At 42.8% G+C, this 20,838-nt stretch overlaps 1 protein-coding gene and 1 long non-coding RNA gene across 24 annotated transcripts in view; one reads left to right on the forward strand and one right to left on the reverse strand.

Annotated features, from left to right (window-relative positions):
* The window catches only part of Pcdha4 (protocadherin alpha 4), a 431,954-nt gene that overhangs the window by 387,389 nt on the left and 23,727 nt on the right, over nt 1-20,838 (forward strand). For 20 of the 22 annotated variants that reach the window (XM_063277068.1, XM_017600822.3, XM_063277061.1 and 17 more), the window contains 2 exons: nt 14,061-14,119; nt 17,017-17,105. In XM_063277068.1, the coding sequence (XP_063133138.1) occupies nt 14,061-14,119; nt 17,017-17,105 (148 nt within the window). Of the gene's footprint in view, nt 1-1,444; nt 4,007-14,060; nt 14,120-17,016; nt 17,106-20,838 lie in introns of those variants that run through there. The other 2 variants (XM_017600815.3, XM_063277059.1) reach the window with 1 other exon arrangement.
* LOC120098168 (uncharacterized) lies at nt 2,242-20,539 on the reverse strand. 2 transcript variants are annotated; one of them, XR_005496221.2, is made up of 4 exons: nt 18,611-20,532; nt 16,076-16,221; nt 6,363-6,436; nt 2,242-2,378 (listed from the first exon to the last, which is right to left on the reverse strand). It is a non-coding gene; the product is annotated as an uncharacterized LOC120098168 (long non-coding RNA). The 2 variants fall into 2 exon arrangements; XR_010059672.1 differs by lacking the exon at nt 16,076-16,221 and having other exon boundaries at nt 18,611-20,539.

Here is a 20,838-nt window from a genome sequence, read left to right on the forward strand (position 1 = left end):
CATAGAAAGGCTTCCTCTGTTCCTTCCCTTGTTGTTAACTGAAGAGAATTTGTGCGGCCTTTGTTCCATTTAAAGGGAGTCTGAGGGGGCAAAGAGGTACAGGAGCCCACGGGAGCCCTCTATTTACAGAAGATGAGCTGCAACCATTGAAATTGCTGCTGCTGTAAGATAAATCCCAGTCTCCTGCGTTTTGCTTATAACAGCAGGGTGGTATATTTTTCTTCCTGTCTTCCTTTTTGCGAAGCATTAATGAGTTCATACTCTAGCCTGGCTGGGCAGACCGAGAGTAACTCTCCCGTTTAAGTTAATGGCTTTGTAGGCTCTTGACGACATTGTCATCAATTAAAGAAAAAAAATTAATCACTCTTGAAAGAAAATGTCTTGGGCGATAAATGAAAAAAAAAAGGTTTGAAGTAAGATTAGCAAAAGCATGTGGGAAGAATAGCTTTAAATTTTACTAGATCCCCCCCCATTGTTGAATACGACTTTTTCTTGAAGATTTACAGAGCCAGTTGTTTAAGTAGAGAATTTTAAACACTGAAATACTGGTTAATTCCCAAAATACACACTGAAAGTTAAGGCACATGGCAGGGAGCTGGACTGAGTGCTGGATCTCAGCATACTGAAATAGGCTTGCTCCCCGGAAGAAAGGATTAGTCACTTTGCTCTTAGACCTGGGAGTTAAAGGCTTTCCGTACTACTAAGAGACGATGTTGGGACGATGTGGGGTCAGCTTAAGAAATGGTCCATATTTCTAAAGCCTCAAAGCACCTCCCCAGCGTTTACTTTCCCTGTCCGTTATGGCACCGCCCAGATCCCCCTACAGTTTATTTTCCTGGATGGCGCTTTGAAATCTTGACTTGGGGAGCTTATAGTAGGAGTTCTAGGGACTTAGCTGCTTTTCTCAGGCTAATCTTACGAGATGCGTTAAGCCTGCTAGGGAGCGTGGGGACTGGATGAACAGGGCGATGGGGGCAGGGAGAAAGGGAGTGGCCGCGGTCCCGCGGTCTGCTGGGATTCGGCGGTCGGGGATGAAGAAGATGAGGCTAGAGTAGATGGAGTGGCAGGGCGGTGCACGGTCGCAGTCCGCCGCCACTTGGGTGCGGAAAAGGAGCTGGACTTGCGGAGCGCCCCCTCCCCCTCCGCTTCTCCCTCCCTCTTCTTAGAGCATCATCGGCGGCGGCGGCGGCTGGCAGTCGCAGAAAATCGGGACCCGCGGAGCGCCTGGAGGCGAGTGGAGGAGCTGGGATATGGGGAGTCGGCGGGGGCGGCGGGGCCCGGAGCCCTTGAGAACGCCTAGGAGGGGAGCCGTCTCGGGCATTTGTAGTGCGTGAGAGCTGAAGAACGACGAGGGCGGAGGCGGGGCCCGGGCTCGGCGTGGAGCAGGCTCGCCAAGCCGCTGCCTCCCGCCCTGCCCCGGCTGCCTCTGCCAGGGCCCGCGGCTATGGAGCAGGCGGGCGCCAGACCTGGGGCGACAGAGCATCCGCGACCCCTGCGGCCCTTGCCCCGGCTGCTGCTTCTGTCTTTCCGGCTGCTGCTGGTGCTGCTGCCAGGCCCAGCGGCCTCCCAGCTACGGTACTCTGTGCCGGAGGAGCAGAGCCCTGGCGCGCTCGTGGGCAACGTGGCCAGAGCCTTGGGGCTGGAACTGCGGCGCTTGGGACCCGGCTGTCTGCGCATCAACCATCTGGGTGCACCTAGCCCGCGCTACCTGGAACTGGACTTGACCAACGGAGCGCTCTTCGTCAACGAGCGTATAGATCGCGAGGCTCTGTGCGAGCAGCGGCCTCGCTGCCTGCTCAGCTTGGAAGTGCTGGCTCACAACCCGGTGGCGGTGAGCGCGATCGAGGTGGAGATACTGGACATCAATGACAACTCTCCGCGCTTCCCGCGGCCGGATTATCAGCTTCAGGTAAGCGAATCCGTGGCACCTGGAGCGCGGTTTCACATAGAGAGCGCACAGGACCCTGACGTTGGCGCCAACTCAGTTCAGACCTACGAGCTCAGCCCCAGTGAGCACTTTGAGCTGGACCTTAAACCCTTGCAGGAGAACAGCAAGGTGCTGGAGCTCGTGCTGCGGAAGGGCCTAGACCGCGAGCAGACTGCCTTGCACCACTTGGTTCTCACTGCGGTGGATGGGGGCATCCCAGCTCGCTCAGGCACGGCTCAGATCTCCGTTCGTGTCCTGGACACGAATGACAATTCTCCTGCTTTTGACCAATCCACTTACCGCGTCCAACTGCGGGAGGACGCCCCTCCAGGCACCTTGGTAGTGAAGTTAAATGCCTCTGACCCGGACGAGGGCTCTAATGGTGAACTCAGGTACTCCTTGAGCAGTTACACATCAGACCGGGAGAGACAGCTCTTCAGTATCGACGCCACTACAGGGGAAGTGAGAGTAAGTGGGACTCTGGATTACGAGGAGTCTTCCTCCTACCAGATCTATGTGCAAGCTACTGACCGGGGACCAGTACCCATGGCGGGTCATTGCAAGGTGTTGGTGGACATTATAGATGTGAATGACAATGCTCCAGAGGTGGTGCTTACAGACTTATACAGCCCAGTGCCTGAGGATGTTGCCCTCAACACTGTTGTGGCCCTTCTCAGTGTGAATGACCAAGATTCAGGTGCCAACCGGAAAGTAAGCCTGGGTCTGGAGGCTTCATTGCCCTTCAGGCTGAATGGCTTTGGAAACTCCTATACCCTGGTGGTGAGTGGCCCACTGGATCGGGAGCGGGTAGCTGCCTACAACATCACAGTGACAGCCACTGATGGGGGAATACCACCACTCACATCTCAAAGGACACTGCAGATTGAGATCTCTGACATAAATGACAATCCACCAAGCTTCCTGAAGGACTCCTATTCCATCTACATCCAGGAGAACAATTTGCCGGGTGTGTTGCTTTGCACTGTGCAAGCCACAGACCCAGATCAAAAGGAGAATGCGGAGGTGACCTACTCACTCCTAGACAGGGAGATTCAAGGGCTGCCAGTCACCTCCTATGTCTCCATTAACAGTGCCAGTGGCAGCCTTTATGCTGTCAACTCCTTTGACTATGAGAAATTTCGAGAGTTTTTTGTGACTGTGGAGGCTCAGGATAAGGGGAGGCCACCATTAAGCAGCACTGTGACCGCCAACGTGTATGTGGTGGATGTGAACGACCACGCCCCTCATATTCTATACCCTACCTCAACTAACACATCAGCAGCCATTGAGTTGGTGCCACGGTCTGCCCCTGCTGGCTACCTGGTCACCAAAGTCATAGCCATGGATTCAGACTCTGGGCAGAATGCTTGGCTCTTTTACCATTTAGTCCCAACTTCTGACTCGGACCTCTTTAAAGTAGAACTTCACACAGGAGAAATTAGGATCACCAGGAAGATAGGAGACGAGAGTGGTACCACTTTCAACCTGACTGTGGTGGTCCGTGACAATGGTGAGCCACCTCTATCAGCTACCGTGGCCATTACAGTAGCCGTGGTGGACAGGGTTTCGAAAATGCTCCCTGACACTCAGAGACATATAAAGAGTCCTCGGACATACTCCGAGATCACACTTTATCTGATAATAGCACTAAGCACAGTGTCTTTTATATTTCTCTTGACAATCATTGTTCTGAGCATCATCAAGTGCTACCGCTACACTGCTTATGGCACGGCATGCTGTGGAGGCTTCTGTGGAGTGAGGGAGCGGAGCCCTGCAGACCTGTACAAGCAGGCCAATAACAATATCGATGCCAGGATACCACATGGCCTCAAAGTACAGCCTCACTTCATTGAGGTTCGAGGCAATGGCTCCCTCACCAAGACCTACTGCTACAAGGCCTGCCTGACAGCAGGCTCCGGGAGTGACACTTTCATGTTTTACAACACAGGGGCCCAGACAGGGCCAGGGCCTGGGGGAGCCCAAGCCTCAGTGACTGACAACAGGCAACTCACGGGCCAAAGTAGGCACAGTGCTGGGAACCTGATTATCCTAAAAAATGATGCTGTCTCTCAAAATGAGGTGAGATAGTGACCAAAGTGTCTTCAAGAAAGCCATGCATATTTTCCATGTGTCCCTTCCTCCAATTGCATGTGGTTGGTACTACTGATTTATTAGCTCCAAAAGGTTTATCTGGTAAATTGAGTATTAGTGGTACCTCTGATCTTATTATAACCTGCTGTTTGCTATCTAGAAAATAAGCCCAGGAGAATTCTTTACTTAACATTTTCTAGTGGCACACGCGAAGAATTAGCCATAACGGTGTTTGAAAAGTGAGGATTAGTCTTGGGTATTTTTTGGTTGAAGCACAGCTCTGTAGAAATAGAACAGGTCTGGGAATAAGGGTTATGTTACTAGGAGGTAATGTGAGGTTTGAAGAGAAATAATCTCTGCTAGATGTCTACAGGGTAATTGCTTTGGGCTTTATATTTTAAATATATAAGCTCTGAGATGCCCCCAGAGTTATGTGGTTACCCCTGCATATTGTTGCTGTTTATATCTTGGAGGTCCACAGCTAACATGATTGGCGGTTAGATCCTTGTGAATTCGAGGCCAACCTGGTCTATACATATGAGTTCCAAACCATCTGGGGTTACATAGTATGAGACCCTGTCCCTAAAATTTATTCAATTAATCATACAGGACTAATATGAGAGGCTCCTCTGGAAATCCACCCTGGAAGTGAGAAGCTAGAATATAGTCCTCATTCTGAAGCTAGAGTTTGCAATGGCTGGATGATGTGGTCACTCTTGTGGGAAGAAATGAATGGTAGCAGGCTAGAGTAAATGAGCACACGTTTGTCTTGATGACTGAGGGAGCTCATAAAGGAGGGAGATGGGAATATGTAGGGACGGTGGTGATCAGGACAAGCAGAATAAAGGGAGTGCGGGACAAGAACTCCAGCCTAGTCAATGTCCTCAGCATACTCGGAATTCCTCTTTTTTTTCTTTTTTTTTTCCTTTTTTTTTTTCCTGGAGCTGGGGGACTGAACCCAGGGCCTTGCGCTTGCTAGGCAAGTGCTCTACCGCTGAGCTAAATCCCCAACCCCCCCGGAATTCCTCTTAAGATGAGGTCTCAGCATTCACTTTAGATATCAATAATCTTCTCACTTCATGTTAACCATTTCTATGCTTCTGACGAAATGTAAGGTATAATTTTCAAGTCTTTCATGACTTTAAGTTAAGTGAAAATACTCTGAAAGCACAGAATTGTTTTCTGGATCCAAAATTAGGTATCCAATGGTTAAAAAAAAAGGCTTAGGAGGTAAATGGTTTTGCTGTACATGGTGCTTAGTATATATACTAGTTTGGGGTCTAAGCAGTTACAACCCAGATTGGTCCTTATAATGAGGAATGAATAGAAATTGTCAAAAAAAGTACATTCATGTGCAGGTATACTTGGTGTCTGGTGGTTCTTTAAACTTGTATTTCAAAGCAAAGCTCTGTTCTATAATTATGGGTGAATTTTCAGACAACTACACTGTAGCTAGGACTCTGAGAGTCAGCATAGAATGAATTAACACTATTTTTTTCTATAGTTTATGACTTTTCATTAGTATATTGGTATGGCTTGCTAATGTCTAGATTTTCACATTTAAGATTCACGGCAATCTGAAGGAGAGTAATGTAACCCCAGAATCCTCACTCTCGATCGTCAGTAGACTGCATTTCTCCTTTTCCTATGGGTATTACTCACTTATCAGAAGACCCTGAAAGTAGTCAGTGCTGAGCTGCCACAGGAGGCAGACTGCAGACTAAGGAAGAGGGGGAGAAAGAAAGTGAGGTTGGGGGAGATAAGTGGGATGTCATCGCATTTCCAGAATTGTTACATGGTAGCTTTTGGAAGCCTGAAAAATGATTTGTCTTTAGATAAGGATGCTATAGGTGTTTGCCTAACAAGTTCAGGTGATAGGGGACTGGGGCAGGCTGTAGGCATGAAGAGCAAGCCAGACAAAGCTCAACTTTGCCACCAGCTGTGTGCTGGAAGCTTAGGAAAATGATGTGCTTGCCCTTTCTCTCATGACTCACAGCTTGGGACATTTTGATTCATGAACTATTTCTGTCTTACACTGACCTGTGTGTTAATAGTTACTGTAGTACACAAACCTTTAATAAAGTTATTTTAGAAAGTGATGGCTGTTGTGGGGTTTTGGCAGGACAGTGCATGAATTGAGTAAGGGCAAATGGTATCTGAGAGACATCTCTCAAAATTTAGTGAGGTGTCCCAAGGTCTACTGCTCCTGTGTTTAATGCAGTTATGGAGAAAAAGTGAAACCCATCATATAGCATGGCAACATGGTGACAGAAGTCAGTCTGTCTCAAAATCATCATTGCTAGGTCAATCTGACTTTGCCAGATTGGGCTTTCTCTTTCCTTACCTGGGTACTGGAGATGGCAGGAATGTGCTGGAGTTCAACTAATGGCATGTGCCAACATTCAAATTAAATGGAACCTGGAAATGGAAAGTGAAGGAATTTTTACCCATTCATCACTCTGCTCTATAAAAAGTACTCTGCTTTGCAAAATGTGTATATGTGATTTCATTTCTTGCAAGTTTTACAGGAAACAAGCATTATCAGAGAGGTTATATAACACGCTGCTACATTGCTAATTGTATTTTAAACCTCATTGGTTTGACTTTAAAGCCTGTTTTCTTCAACGGTAGGAGTAGACAGAAATCCCAATTACATGAGCACACACGTCGGCATGGCAGAGTCAGTCAAAATGCTACTGCCAGCTATCTATCTATTTACTGCTTTACTATCGGCAAAGCTTACTCAGAGCTTTCATCTTGTTATCTCACTGAGGTTTCTCTGGCTGCTTATTAAACATCAACATGTAGTAGCAGATTTTGGTCCTTAGGTAGATTTTACAGTGTTGTTTAGTTGTTTGGGTTTTTTGTTTTGTTTTCTTTTAATTTCATGAGTTGTGCTATGACAGCTTTTTGGCAACAGGACAGAATTTCTCTTTGGAGCCTTCTGAAAACCTGAAGTGAAAGCAGTTGGCACCTCTTTCAGAGCCTCCATGAGAAGAGACCAAGTCCTAAGATTAATCGCTAATGAGTCATTTCGAGTACTCGGTGGCACAGCATGTGAAGTCATAAAGGAGCAGCAGAGAAATTTAAACTTGGCTTCCCTTTTACGCATAACAAAGCAATTTGCAGACATCATATCCTTGGTTATTTCTACCCACTGTATGTGCATATTCAACTTAAATCCAGTCATGGGGATCTGAAAGAGTTAATGTAATCTTTCAGAATATGTCTCCTCTAGGGCTGATTTTGCCATCTGGTGGCTCTGTCCTAGAACGATTTATACTCTATGTACAGTAAGGTGATAGTGTGCTTTTAAAACTGTAAAATGATCAGAATAGACAAAGCAGCAGCTTTGTCTTCCTCCTCCTCCTCTTTCTCCTCCTCCTCTTTCTCCTCCTCCTCTTCCTCCTCCTCCTTCTCTTTCTCCTTCTCCTCTTTCTCCTCCTCCTCTTTCTCCTCCTCCTCTTTCTCCTCCTCCTTCTCTTCCTCCTCCTCCTCTTTCTCCTCCTCTTTCTCCTCCTCCTCTTTCTCCTCCTCCTCTTTCTCCTCCTCCTTCTCTTCCTCCTCCTCCTCCTCCTCTTTCTCCTCCTCCTCTTTCTCCTCTTCCTCTTCTTCCTCCTTCCCCTCCCTCTCCTCCTCCTCTTTCTTTTTGATATATGGTCTAGGCTTGTCTCTTAACTCAGTAGTAGTCGAGAATGACATTGAGCTCCTGAGTCTCCTGCCTCTGTCTCTTGAGTGATTATAGGCATGTGATACCACATCACACAAGACCAAGAGATTTTATTTTCTATTTGCTTTGTTTTATGTGAGTGTACCTATTTGCACCATGCATGTTTCAGAGCCTACACAGAGCAGAAGAAGGCACTGGATCCTCAGGAACTGGAATTGTCAGCAGTCATGAGCTCCCATGTGGGTGGTGGGAGCTGAACCTGATCTTTTGCAAGAGCAGCAAATCTTTAAACTACTGAGCCATCGCTTCAGCTCCAAGGCCAAGAAAATTTTAGCTATGAATTTCTATTCCAGAATTTCATCTTTGATAACTAGTTTTCTAGTGGGGCTAAAATTTTAGTGATTGGAGCTGTTTAACATTGCCATTTTTATTGGTTATAGGGTAGTCTTGAGAAAAAAGGTTTATTTGTTCTTGTTATAATAGTACAATGTTTTCTTCAAATGATTCCTTCTTCATTTTTCCCATAGAGAAAGTTGAGCCAAAGGAATAATGTCTGAGTTCTCTCTTTAGACATTTCCTGACTGATGGAGAAATGTGTTTCTTGTGGTTTGATTGCCATTGACCTACCCTTTCCTCTGACCCAACAGTGAGCTGTCACATGGGCATCTGGTCTTACTCAGAACACTCTGCAGGGACACAGCTTAGCGTATTATACATTGTCTATTGGCACTCTGTCTGCCTGACAGAATAGCAGATTCATTTCTGGACTCTTGCCCTGGTTGGATATGAATTTTGCTTTCAATGAGAGGTCAGAGTGATGTCAGTTCCCAAGTATTTGAGGAAAAACTGCCATCACCAAGATGCAAAGAGAATTTGATAAAGCAACTCCTCCTCTTCCTCCTCCTCTTCTTTTTCCTCTTCTTCCTTTTCTTCCTCTTCTTTCTCCTCATTCGTGTCAACAAGCAAAGCGATTGGTTGCATTTTAGCATCTCCTTGCCTTCTTTTTTTTCTCTCCCTCCCAACCTCTGATTGCCTCCTTCCTCCCAAACAGCTCTCATTGTGATTTCATGCCACACATAATCTATTATTACAAGTATCTTTTATTACTTTAATTTTTTAACAGTCCAGTCACTACCCTTATCCTGGTCCACCCTTCTACAGTTTTACACACACATACACACACACACACACACACACACACACACACACACACACGACCTACCCATTTCCTGGGGCCATGAGTCTCTCAAGGGTTAGGCAAGTCTTCTCTCATTGAGGCTAGACCAGGCAGTCCTCTGTTGTATATGTGTTTGGGGCATCAGAACAGCTAGTGTATGTTGTCTGGTTAGTGGCTCAGTGTCTGAGAGATCTCAGGGGTCCAGGTTAGTTGAGACTGCTGGTCTTCCTATGGGATTTCTTTCCTTCTCAGCTTCTTCCAGCCTTTCTCTAATTCAACCACAGGGGTCCCCAACCTTAGTCCATTAGTTGGGTGTACATATCTGTGTCTGTCTCAGTCAGATGCTTCTTGGGCCTCTTGGAGGATAGCATCAGTAATAGTGCCCAGCCTTGGAGCCTCCCCTTGAGATGGATCCCAAGTTGAGCCAATCATGTGACTTTTACAGGATCCCACTTAGTCTGATAGTAAAATATTATCTTCAAAACTCTTACTTAGATCAGAGTTTCTATACACATTATAATATGGCCTTAATTTATCTGATTAGCATACTAATATTTTGACCAGTATTTATTTAACAAGTGGCAGTGGGTTAAAAACTCAGAGGTCAATAGAAATCTTTAGCAATGTTTCAGAAGTAGGTGTTCTTAAATATGACTTTTATAGGACTCCGCTTGGATCAGAGTTTATATGCATAGTATAATATGAACATATTTTACCTGATTAATACAATAACATCTTTACAAAATATTTAAATCAGTAGCCATGATTTAAAAATTCATAGGTCAAGAGAATTCTTTAGCAATGTTTTAAATTTGCTAACCTAAAAATTATACAAGCTCTTTCAAGAATTTGAACTTGGAACATGCAAAGAAATATCTGATGTTGCAAAGGTGGAGAGAAATGTCAGTTTCTTTCTGGCCTTGCTGGCTCCAGGAAGATGCAACTGTGTGTCAGGAATTAACTGCTGTACCAGTAGGTTGTGCATCCAGAATAACCAAACCTAGCACTTTTTTTTTATTAGAGCCTATCATGTATATTTTAAAGTCATGCTTATTTTGTTTTCCCATTCTGTATCTTAGAGTTTACACGTTGCACTTGAAGGAAGTTTATTACTCAGACCCAAGTTTATCCTCCTCCAATGTTGATTTATGTAAAGACCAGTATGAAATATAGTTGTGATTGTTTTCAGTGTTCTATTTTGGTTATTCTTTAATGCATCCCTTTTCTATTGTAACAAATTACCATGAATTAGTGGTTAGAACCTCACCCATTTAATATCTCACAGCCCTGCAATATGTGGTTGAGTTTTCCACTTCAGCTTTCATAAAGCTAAAAAATTCAACACATTGGCTAGGGACTCCTTTGGAGGCCCTTGGAATCCTTCAGATTGTTGGCAGAGTTTACTTCCTTGGGGACAGAATCCTGTGCCCGCTTTTCTCTTTTCGTTGGGGCCAACAAGAAGCCTTACTCTCAGCTCAGAGAGGTTTCTCTCAGGTCCTATCAGGTGACTTGTTCTCAGGGGTGGCTGTAGAGAGTCTCCTGACACATAGAGTCCCTCTCATGCTTCACATTTCTTTGACTGTCTGTGACTTCTAGACTTGAATATAAAGGCTCTTGTGGTTAGGTTGGTCCTACCCAAATAATCTTCCCCTTTCAAAAGACAGTTAAGCCATGTAAACACGGTTATGGGAATAAGTCCATCACAGTTTGAGTCTCGAGATTCTACAGGACAGGTGCATTTAGTGTGGGGATCTTGGGATTGTCTTAGCATTAGTCCTACTGCAATTTAGACCAAGGTCCATTAGATAGCACAATGAAAAACTGGCTATAGATACATCCTGAATTAAGTCTTGCTTGGAAGAAAAAGGAGATCTTGCATGTAGTTTCAGGTTTTAAAGAGCAGTTTATTGACAAATTCCACAGCAATTTGCATGGTGAGAAGGCACCAGTTTATTTTACTGAGTGTTCATGTGAGTTTATGAATAACATAGGATATTTTTAACCTGTTTTACTTAAACCTTCTTAGAAGTGATTCATCCTTCCGTAGCTTAAGTATTCTAATGCATAAATCACAAATAATTCCACAACGGGATAAATTAAATCTTTGTATAATTTTAGCAGGAGCTCAAGTTGGTTCTTGTTCTTCAATAATATTACATCACCCATATATATGGATTACCTAATTGACTTTTTCTGCGTCCAGAGTTCTGTGGCTTTTATTGTATTACAAGACTAAGTTGGAGTACATCCCCAATGGAAATTCAGAACACTCAAGGTGTGGTGGTGTGACTCTGTAACTGCAGCAATTGTCAGGTGAGGTAAGGAGAGTCAGGAGTTCATGGCCAGCTTTGGCATGGTGAATTTGAGCCATCCTGGGCTCAACATGATACCTTCTCTCAGATGAAGAAACAGAAGAAATAGACAAAGAGACAAAAATCCTGAGATGTAATTTCCAGTATCTTTGAGGGAAACAATCATAACCAGTCCAAGGTCCTCCTGTCTTGTAACTGATACATCAGTACTCAGCCTTTCAACTGGAACTTTTTCCAAACAGAATACAATTTTGTATGCAACCCGTATACATTTTTGGGTTTCAATTTTTGCATTCTTTTAAGATGAATCAACATCTAGGAATGTAGAAGTAACTATATGTAACTACCACTTGAATTCACCAATTGGGCAAATTTAATGTCTTTAGAGCTCACTCGTTTTTGTAATTTAAATATAATTATCACAACTTGTGTGATAGTTCATTTACCTAAAAATACTCTAAAACCTTATCCAATATCAGCCTCTTCTATATCCTAAGGATATAGTTTTGTATTCATTAATCTTTTGAAGATATCTGTGTTTTATGAGTAAAACATGTACAGTCAGTTTCACAGGATATATCCTGGTTAGGAAAGTTTTGGGATAAAAATGCTTATTTCATTGTGTAGTATTGGATGGTGAATTAAGATGTACTAGTTGTTTTCTTTCTTTTCCCCTGTCTGATCTTATTGCCGTAAGAAATCTCATAACTATCACTGTGGGAAATAAATCTGAGAAGTAAGTTGTTGTGAATGGACTGTTATTGAAAATAGCAACATGACAAATTAAATGTGTTGTTGGGGAAGTTAGATTGTGTAATAAAGTAAGTCTCCTGTTTAGCCCTGATAGAATTGTGCCTCTAAGCAAACCGATGTTAGTGATTTCATCCCAAAGATCAAGTTGCAGTGATTTTTATCATGAGTGTTACCCAGTCATAGAAAGAAAAGCAACAGCTACTCAGCAGATATTAGAGTCTTTCTAGAAAGACTTTTTTCAGTGGAGAAGCTAACACTGGTCCTGCCTGTGGCAGGAGACAGTAATGATTGGCGGACAGGCTGATAGGCTGTCCTGTCCTGTTCTCAGGCAAGCAGACTCTCTGACTGAAATCTCTCCACCTGGTTGCTAAGTTCCCATGGTGGGTTGCTGCCATGCCATCCCCACTCTTCAAAATTCACAAGGCTAGTTGGGGTGCACTTGTCACAAACCCACATTTTGCTGCTGTATCTTTCTCTCTGGAACCCAGCTGAGTCGCCGCGTGAAGGAAAACACCACACAATTCTTGTTTTAAAATGAACAGGTAACACAGTTGCTGAGCCCGGCGATTGAGTTACCTGTTCATTCTAAACCAAGATTGTGCGGTGTTTTCCTTCACGAGGTGACTCAACTGAGTTCCAGAGAAAGGTATGTTGGCGGGGTATCCCAGCCAGTCACCGGAAGTTGGAAGTGTGGGGCTGTTGTTGCAGTGATCCACCATGGGAACTTGGTGAGCCAGGGGGAGAGATTTCACATTTCCAGGGTCAGAGAGTCGACCTGGTTGAAAACAGGCCAGGCTATCCTGCCCATCAGTGCCTTACCGACAGTAGCATGGGATTTATACTTTTTATTCCATGCAACAAACGTAGTAAGATGTATTTTACTCATGATCTCAGGTTCCTAAAATTATTTGCAAACATTTTATCTTTTGTTGCCTCAATAGTACTTGTAGAAAATGGAAGCCTGTTTTATTTAGTCCGTGGGTAATTTATTCAACTTTGTATAGGACAATCAGCATGTTATAGATTTGAAAATTAAGGAAGAAGCCAGCTACATATACCTATCTTGCCATCAGAATACAAAACAGTGAGGTGACAGCTTGTGTGGGGGTAGGGATGCTGATCCCATCACTTCGGTGGGCATTATGAAGTGTATTTATAAAAATACTTCACATTACTTGCATGGGTTACATGAATGATGGGGGTAAGAATAGTTTGAACTTTGAATTCATTGATTGACACTGCTACAGCGTTATGTTGTCAACTATGATGATTGTAACCTGGAAGAAAGCACAAATTACAATGCACTTCCATGTCCATTTTAGCATCCATGCCTGATCTAGTCTCTAGTGATTCTGAGTGCTTTCTGACCACAAGATAGCTTCAGGTGCCATATTTTCCTCTGTATCAATCCTACTTTGGAATGACAGTTTGTGGGCAGAAGACACACAAATTTTCTTTCTAAGACAGAGGTGGTACAGAAAGAATTGGGGTCCTCATGGATTTCATCTATGTCCTGCTAAGCAATTGGAGTCTAGTGAATGAGCAGGTAAACCTGAGAAAGGGTCAGGAAGCCAGTACAGACTTACGAGAATGTTTGTGTGACAAAGCAAGGTCAAACTGCAGTGGTTTGTGTCCTTCTCTCTGCTATCCCTTCTCTATCAGTTGGAGAGGCTGTTATCAGTTGCTCGTGTTATGACTAGGCACATCCTTCTCAGGTCAAACATGCTGCAGTCTGCAAAGCCAGCAGTAGATTGCAGTCCTCTGCAGTCCAGCCAGGTCGGCAGATTTTGTGTGGTCCTAGCTAGACTACAGGACTGAAGGTGTGCCTCTGATGGGGCATTTGAGGGTAGAAACAATGGATGTTTGCCCCTGTTATGGGACAAACGCCTCTAATGCTTTAAGAACATGGACTTATATTGGGCAGGGCACAGCTAAGCCTGACCCTCACAGTACCCCTAAGTATGGATTTCCTAAACTGATATGTGTTATGGGTTTCATATGAAATGTCCCATTTGGTTCTTTTGGATTGTGTGCGTGGAAATGTTTAAGGAATAACTAATCAGGTAATACTGCCTTGAGTGAACAATGATTTGCCATTTTAACAACAAACTCCCTTTGTGATTTTTGCAGCCCCGACAGCCCAACCCTGACTGGCGCTACTCTGCCTCGCTAAGAGCCGGCATGCACAGGTATGTACTTCCTTCTCCTTCATTCCTTATTTCAATTGGGAGAAACTTGAAGTGGGTTCTGTAAGATAAACTGTATCTCCACAGCCCAGAAGCAGCTGTTTAAATTGGGAAGCTTTAAAAACTCTGCCCGGGAATGCAATTATTTTTGGTCTTCATGATTATTTCTTGAAACATTGGAAGTAATCAGTGCCAAGTGCTTATTGAGTGCTGGGAAATGAGACTGCCACGTGGAATCAGAGGCTGGTTTCTGTACTTTCATCAAAATTCCTGCAAGGATATGTCAGTTTAGAACCTTTTGTATCAGCTTTAAAACATTTTAAATTCCCTGCCATGATTTCAAGCTCTTCATCACTCTCACCCACACATTTTTTTCTCTTTCTTAAAAATTATAATTAATACAAGTCAGGCACATTCAGGTTTGAGTACATTATAAAGGTATATACATATACTGTTTCCTATCTCACATTTCTTCTTTTATCTCGCACTGACTCTTTTTATACACTGTTGGACACATTAACTGAGAGCTATTCTTTTTTATGTATTTGCCCCTTCTAGAATCTTCTATCTTCTCCATCATTTTGCTCTCTTATTGTTACCAATATCATGAGCTCTTTACAGATGAGCTGTGTTCAGGACATTATTGAATATCTGGAGACTAAATCTAGCTTGCTTCAGATCAACGTAGAGTAATAGCATTGCTCAAGACTCAGACTTAATATAGTTTGGTCTATTCTACTTTGTCTCTCTGACAGTAACTGATTCCCAGAGCTGATGTGTCCATGCCATGGGGCCAAATGAAAGATTCATTATTTGGAAACCAGATAGGGAGACTCAAGAAACTAATGATTATATTAGCAAAAGGATTTAACTTTGAAGAAGAAATGAACTTCAGATTTTATGCTCCTCAGAATATCTGGGCAATTATTAATTGAATCTTCATCAAAACTAGGTCAATGTCTAAAGAAAATGCTTAAAGAATAGTATGTGTAGAATTAATGAAAATGTAATTTTAGCTCATTAAATATGCAGTAGATTAAAATAAATCAATGCCTTCTCAAGCTTACAAATGATCAGAGATCATTATATGAATGCTATTTCTGAATCAGAAGTAATCAGGGAAGGGCTAAAGGTTGGTAACTGACTTGGTGAGATGTCATGCTGGAACCAGGGTCATGATTTTAATCTAGAATTTTAATCTAGAATCTGTTATATAAGGCATCAGAGGAATTGTTTGTATATATTAGAGAGGGATTGTATATCTGGGATGGTTGTGGAACTGTGCATTAGGTAAATTAAACTCGTTTTACATATCAGCTTTTACCATTGTGATTGATTTAGTGTTTTGCTTGAGAGGTACCAAAGCTACGAGGTGCAGCTTTTGTGAAACTCTGTTTAAAATAAAATACTAAAGGAATTATCACTTTCTTGCCACAATTTGCTCCGGTTTGGGCTTCAGTTAGGATTTTAAGTGTGTGAGAAATGAAACTTGAAACTAAAGTATTGTGTCTTGTTGACAGAGTAGGGCACTGAACATGTCTCAGAGCTGTGACCTTGCAGAACGCCCCCTTCTCACAGTGCACTTGGCATGTCTAGCCTTGGGCATCATGCCATTCTCATTTTACTTTTAAAATCTGCTTTGAGCTGATCTGGTTGCAAGGAAGTTACATCTTTATGTCCTTATACTTTCTGGTAGATCCATGAACGCCCAAAGGATATTAATATTAAGAAAATAGAAAGAAAGAAAATTCTGGGCTGGAAATGAAGGATAAGGGTGTTAAGTCTAATTTTAATGTGTACACCAACTTCAGAGAATTGTCTTAGCTACTGAGTTGGATCAGTAGCCCAACCCCGACTGGCGCTACTCTGCTTCTTTCTTCTCTATCTATCTAAATATATTTGGAGCTCTGATGTGTACTAGCTGTAGACATACATAAATCGACACAGTATTCCCCTGACCTTGGACGGTTTGTTTTCTCTCTGCTAGCCTTCAATAGTCTCTCAGGTCGTGTCCCAGCAGCATTTTATGTTGAATTAGTCTTTGATGGATCTATGAATTGCTGTGATTGGTGAATTGCTGTCTTAGGATATGTTGGGTAGGTCATCTATGCATAAAACAAAACAGAAAAAATAAAACAGAAGTAAGGCTAAGAATTAATCAGAGCTGAAGCAGGCAGTACTTTTCTCACTGTCTGTCCATCCAACTGTTCCTTGTAGTATATCAAATAAAGTTTTCATTAAAAAAAACCCCTAACTAAATGGTTGGGCTGAGTTTTGTTGCTCATGCCTATAACCTCTACTGCTTAGGAATCAGAGAGAGAAAAAAACCAGCAACTTTCAAAGCCAGCTTGGGCACCTTAGTGACAAGCTGTCCTTGAAATAAACTGGGAAGGTTTGGGAATGTATCACAATGATAGAGACCTTAGTAAGCATGTATGAGACCTAGGGTTCAATTCTCAGCTGTGCGTGTGCACACTCCACTCCCGCACACTCAGGAATGAGTTGAGTAGCCAAACTAATATTACTATCAATGATATTAGTATGTTTAACCTGAGAGAGGGTTGGGAGTTCAGAGAACAAGCTTCCCTCGTCAGCACCGAGACGTCAGGATGGCATTTGCCTTCTTGTGGGTCTTTTAGATTTAGTGGGCACCACAAGGCTTTAATGAAAACCAAAGACAGAACATGTTATTATCACAGTGGCACAGCAGGCAGGCAGTCAGCAATGGTTTTGCAGTTTTACAAGGTGTCTGCTCAACAGTAATGGTTGCAATTCAAGCATGAGCAAGGAGTGTTAGCTGCAGCCCCTCCCTTCATAATGGGGACAATTTCTGAGGGTGGGAAGACAGTTGGAGAAGTATTCATGGTCTAACTGTTATCTGGGTCTGTATGTTTATTCAGCTCTGTGCACCTGGAGGAGGCTGGCATTCTACGGGCTGGTCCAGGAGGGCCTGATCAACAGTGGCCAACAGTATCCAGTGCAACACCAGGTAAAGAGTCAGGACCTCCCCGTTCCTGTTTGGGTTCTGGAAACTTGTCAAATGACCTGGTTTTTGAGTAGAAATATTGATGGCTCCTTTTTGAGTCTTTCTTTTCTTCCATAAAAACATGGTTGTCTGTATATACATGACTGCTTTGATTTTATGCTGAAGAGTTCTTCAAGAATTGAAAATAGATAACCGAGAACTTTTACACTGGCTTTAGTTTTAAAGGCTGAAGAAACAGAGAAGTTCAGTACTGAATCCACGTTCACACAGCTTCCGAGTAGCAGAGACAGGGTTCAAACACATGTGTATCTTGCTCCAAATCCAGGCCCATGTGACATGGCTGCAAAGCATGCTGTTTTGCAAAAATCCACCCAAATTAAAATGAGTGCATGCACAATACAGAACAGATGACATAAGAACGTATATGTGAAAACTTCTCACTAAAAATAACCAGATGCCTTTCAAATGGGTAGGCTGAATAGCGAGCACAGCTAAGGGCCTGTTTCTTGCTGGCAACTCCAAGGGACTTCATTCATTCTAATCAAGTATCATCTGCGACTTAGGAGTGTTTCACCCGTCAACTAGAAGTAAGTTTGGTCAAAAATGCACTAGTTGAAGCAATTTATTAGACAGCTAATATTGCCAGATGGTAAGGGGAAGAACATGAAAGACTCCATTGAACCAATTTGCAGCCCCAGTTCAGTGAATGAGGGAGAGAGGAGAGTGTTTTCAGAATATGAACTGTTGTAGGATGAGGAGGCACCTAGACAGGTCAGAGCGACTCAAAGCTGCACCTGAAGTCATGCTTGCTCACCCTCCCTACGTCTAGGGTTAGTCTTGCTGTCATGGAGACATTATAGATTAGTTTGGTAAGTTAAGGCCTAGCTTTGAATGTATTATCTCATTAATGATATTGGCCAGTGTAAATTTCCAGCCACATATTAAATAGGAACATTTATGGATTATTTCATGTTTTAGAACCAGGTTTGTCCTTCAGATTAAAAAGGATGTTAGGAATAAATGTTCCTAAAGCATAAATTTATTTGTATATGTGTATATGTATAGATAAGTAACACATATATATGTATGTATACATATACATACATATACATGTGTATATACACACGTTCAATATATATGCATGTATATATATGTATATATATATGTATATATACACATGTATATATGCATACATACACTTACATTTGCTATTGGAGAGCAAGCAGCTGCATCCAAGTTTATTTTTATTTTTTTCATATTTGAGAGTTTCATTTGTGTGTACAACGAAATCCGATCCTCTCTAATCCCCATTTATCCCTTCCATCTCTCCCCATATCCTCCCTACTTCCATGGCATTTGTTTTGATGGCCCTTTAAGTCCTGTTACTGCTGCCCATACATGCATGGGTGTGGGGCCATGCACTGGAAACTGGGAAATCTATCAGTTACCACATCCTCAAGAAAAAAAATATTCCCATCATCCATCCACCATCTATCAACAGCCAATACCTTTTGGAAAGGGGTGGAGATCATCTATCCCAACTGTTCCTGATCCATCGTTTTGATGGGGATTGATGAAGAATCTCCATTGTTTTCCTGCTGCTGATACATCACTATTGCCCCATATGAGGTAGTCAGAGCTCACATGTTCCAGTTATTCTGTGGTGACCTAGCCATACTCTTTGAAATGCATCCATACCGATTACATGAAGGTAAAAGGGCTCTCCTTTGCCTTCTGCCATGTCCTTTGTACTTTGAGGGGTTAGAACTCACAGTGTGTTCTTTGTCATTTGAAGAGGAATGGTGTAAAGATTAATAATTATTATTTACAGTAAGAGCTGAGCTGAATTCCGATGTCAGACTTACTGAGTTCACAATGACAAAGTGCCTAAATGCATCACAGTGGTTGCCATGGTGCATCAATGCATATATGATTACTCATGTTTGGGGGGAAATAATTTCATGGCTTGTAATCTACTATATGGCTTTGATGAATTGATGGTTAGAATCCAGTAGTTCCCATTTGTAGGTACAGATACAGGTTCTTTGAGGTTACCTGGATCATTCAACATCTGTAGAGTTGAGTTACCCGCTACTACCCTCCTGGGCATGGGGTGAGGAGGGTTTATTCATTGCTCCCTGAAGAAAAGGAAAATGCTTCTCTGAACTTGGTTTTCAGTCTCAGACAAAGCCTGCTTTTCATGGACTGTGTGTGCTTCATGGTGAAGGTGTAGTTGTTTCTGGAAGGTTTCTTTCTTCTGCTTTCGGCCTCTTACACTTGTGTCTGAGTCCCTCCCGTATCTTGCTACTGACTGTCCTTTTCACGCCAACACCAGGGTGGCCGTGACCAGAGGCATAAAGGAACCTGGGCCCACTTTGTTCATTACTCATGTGTGTGCCTCTTGGGGTTGCTTTTCCTTTTAATTCTTCTGCTTTTCTGCTAAACTCTTCATTTAACTTCACAATCTGCAGGAACCTGGGATAAAGAAGCTATATTCTGAAGGGATCAATGGAGGCATCACAGGTGATGTTTTCTGTAGGATAAACAAGTCAGGCATTAAATTGGATAATTCTGATTACTGGCCCCTGTTCTCCAGTCTTGCCTTTTGTATAAGCAGACCTGAATCACATGTCTCCTTATTTCCCCTCCAGCATCCCAAGAGATTGAGCACAGAGAAAATTAGCTAAACAGTGAATGCACAAAATACAGTTACAGCCTCTGCAAGGATGGAGAAATGTGTTCTAGAGGCAGGGATATTAAAGGGCCAGGCACTGCTGTTCAACTTTTAACTTTGTCTGGGTGAATGCCCTGAAAAAGTCTTAATGAATGTTCTCTTGTGATTAATTCCTAGAGAGAATCCTGACTCTAAAAAAGATGGGCCCTGCTTGCCAGGGAACTGGTTTGACTGTCTGCAGGGGGTCAGGCTGTTCTTGACTATTAGTTGTTCAAGGCCCCTCTTTATACAGTTTGTAGGCTCTCAAGAGCTACTGGACATATGCAAACCGGATGTGATAGTGCACACATCAGCACAAGAGATGCTATGTGGCACGGTAGCAGGGTCTCAAATTGAGGCTTACCTAATCTACATGGGACACTCTCTCTGAAATAAAATTATAAACAAAACAACCATGGTAAATAAAAAAAAGCAACAGTAAAAATATTTTAGAGTGGGAAATCCAGCCAAATCTTCAAGTTCTGGGTCCATGAAGTCAACCGACCACAATTAGAAAATATGCGATAAAAATGTATATGTATCAGATGCACATAGGGATCTTTTTTTCTTGCCACTCTTACCTAAATAGTACAAGGTAAAAACTTCATAGTATTTTCATTGTATTGGGCATTACCATTCATCTAGAGATGATATAAACTATACAGGAAGGTTGTGATATTACATGCAAACACTATACCATTTTATATGTAATTTGAATATCAACAGATTTGGATATCTTTGATGACCTTGGAGTCCATCCCCCATGGATAACAGGGGATAATAACTGTTCTCTCTATTTATCAAGATCCCAGGGAATTCCAAGGCACACAGCTCTGCCAAAGATAACATCATAGCTTGCGAAGGAAGGTCCCGGGGGACCTGGAACTAAACAGTAAAAGATTAATTGGGTGGGAGAGGCTCTAAGGCAATGAGGCTTATTAGCTAGAGAACTCAGGGTACTCAGCAGTGGTTCACAATGTGCAGTTCCTGGGATAGAATACCAATAACATCTAGGGACTTGTT

This window comes from Rattus norvegicus, chromosome 18 (genome assembly GCF_036323735.1).
Source record: "Rattus norvegicus strain BN/NHsdMcwi chromosome 18, GRCr8, whole genome shotgun sequence".
NCBI classification, from domain to species: domain Eukaryota; kingdom Metazoa; phylum Chordata; class Mammalia; order Rodentia; family Muridae; genus Rattus; species Rattus norvegicus.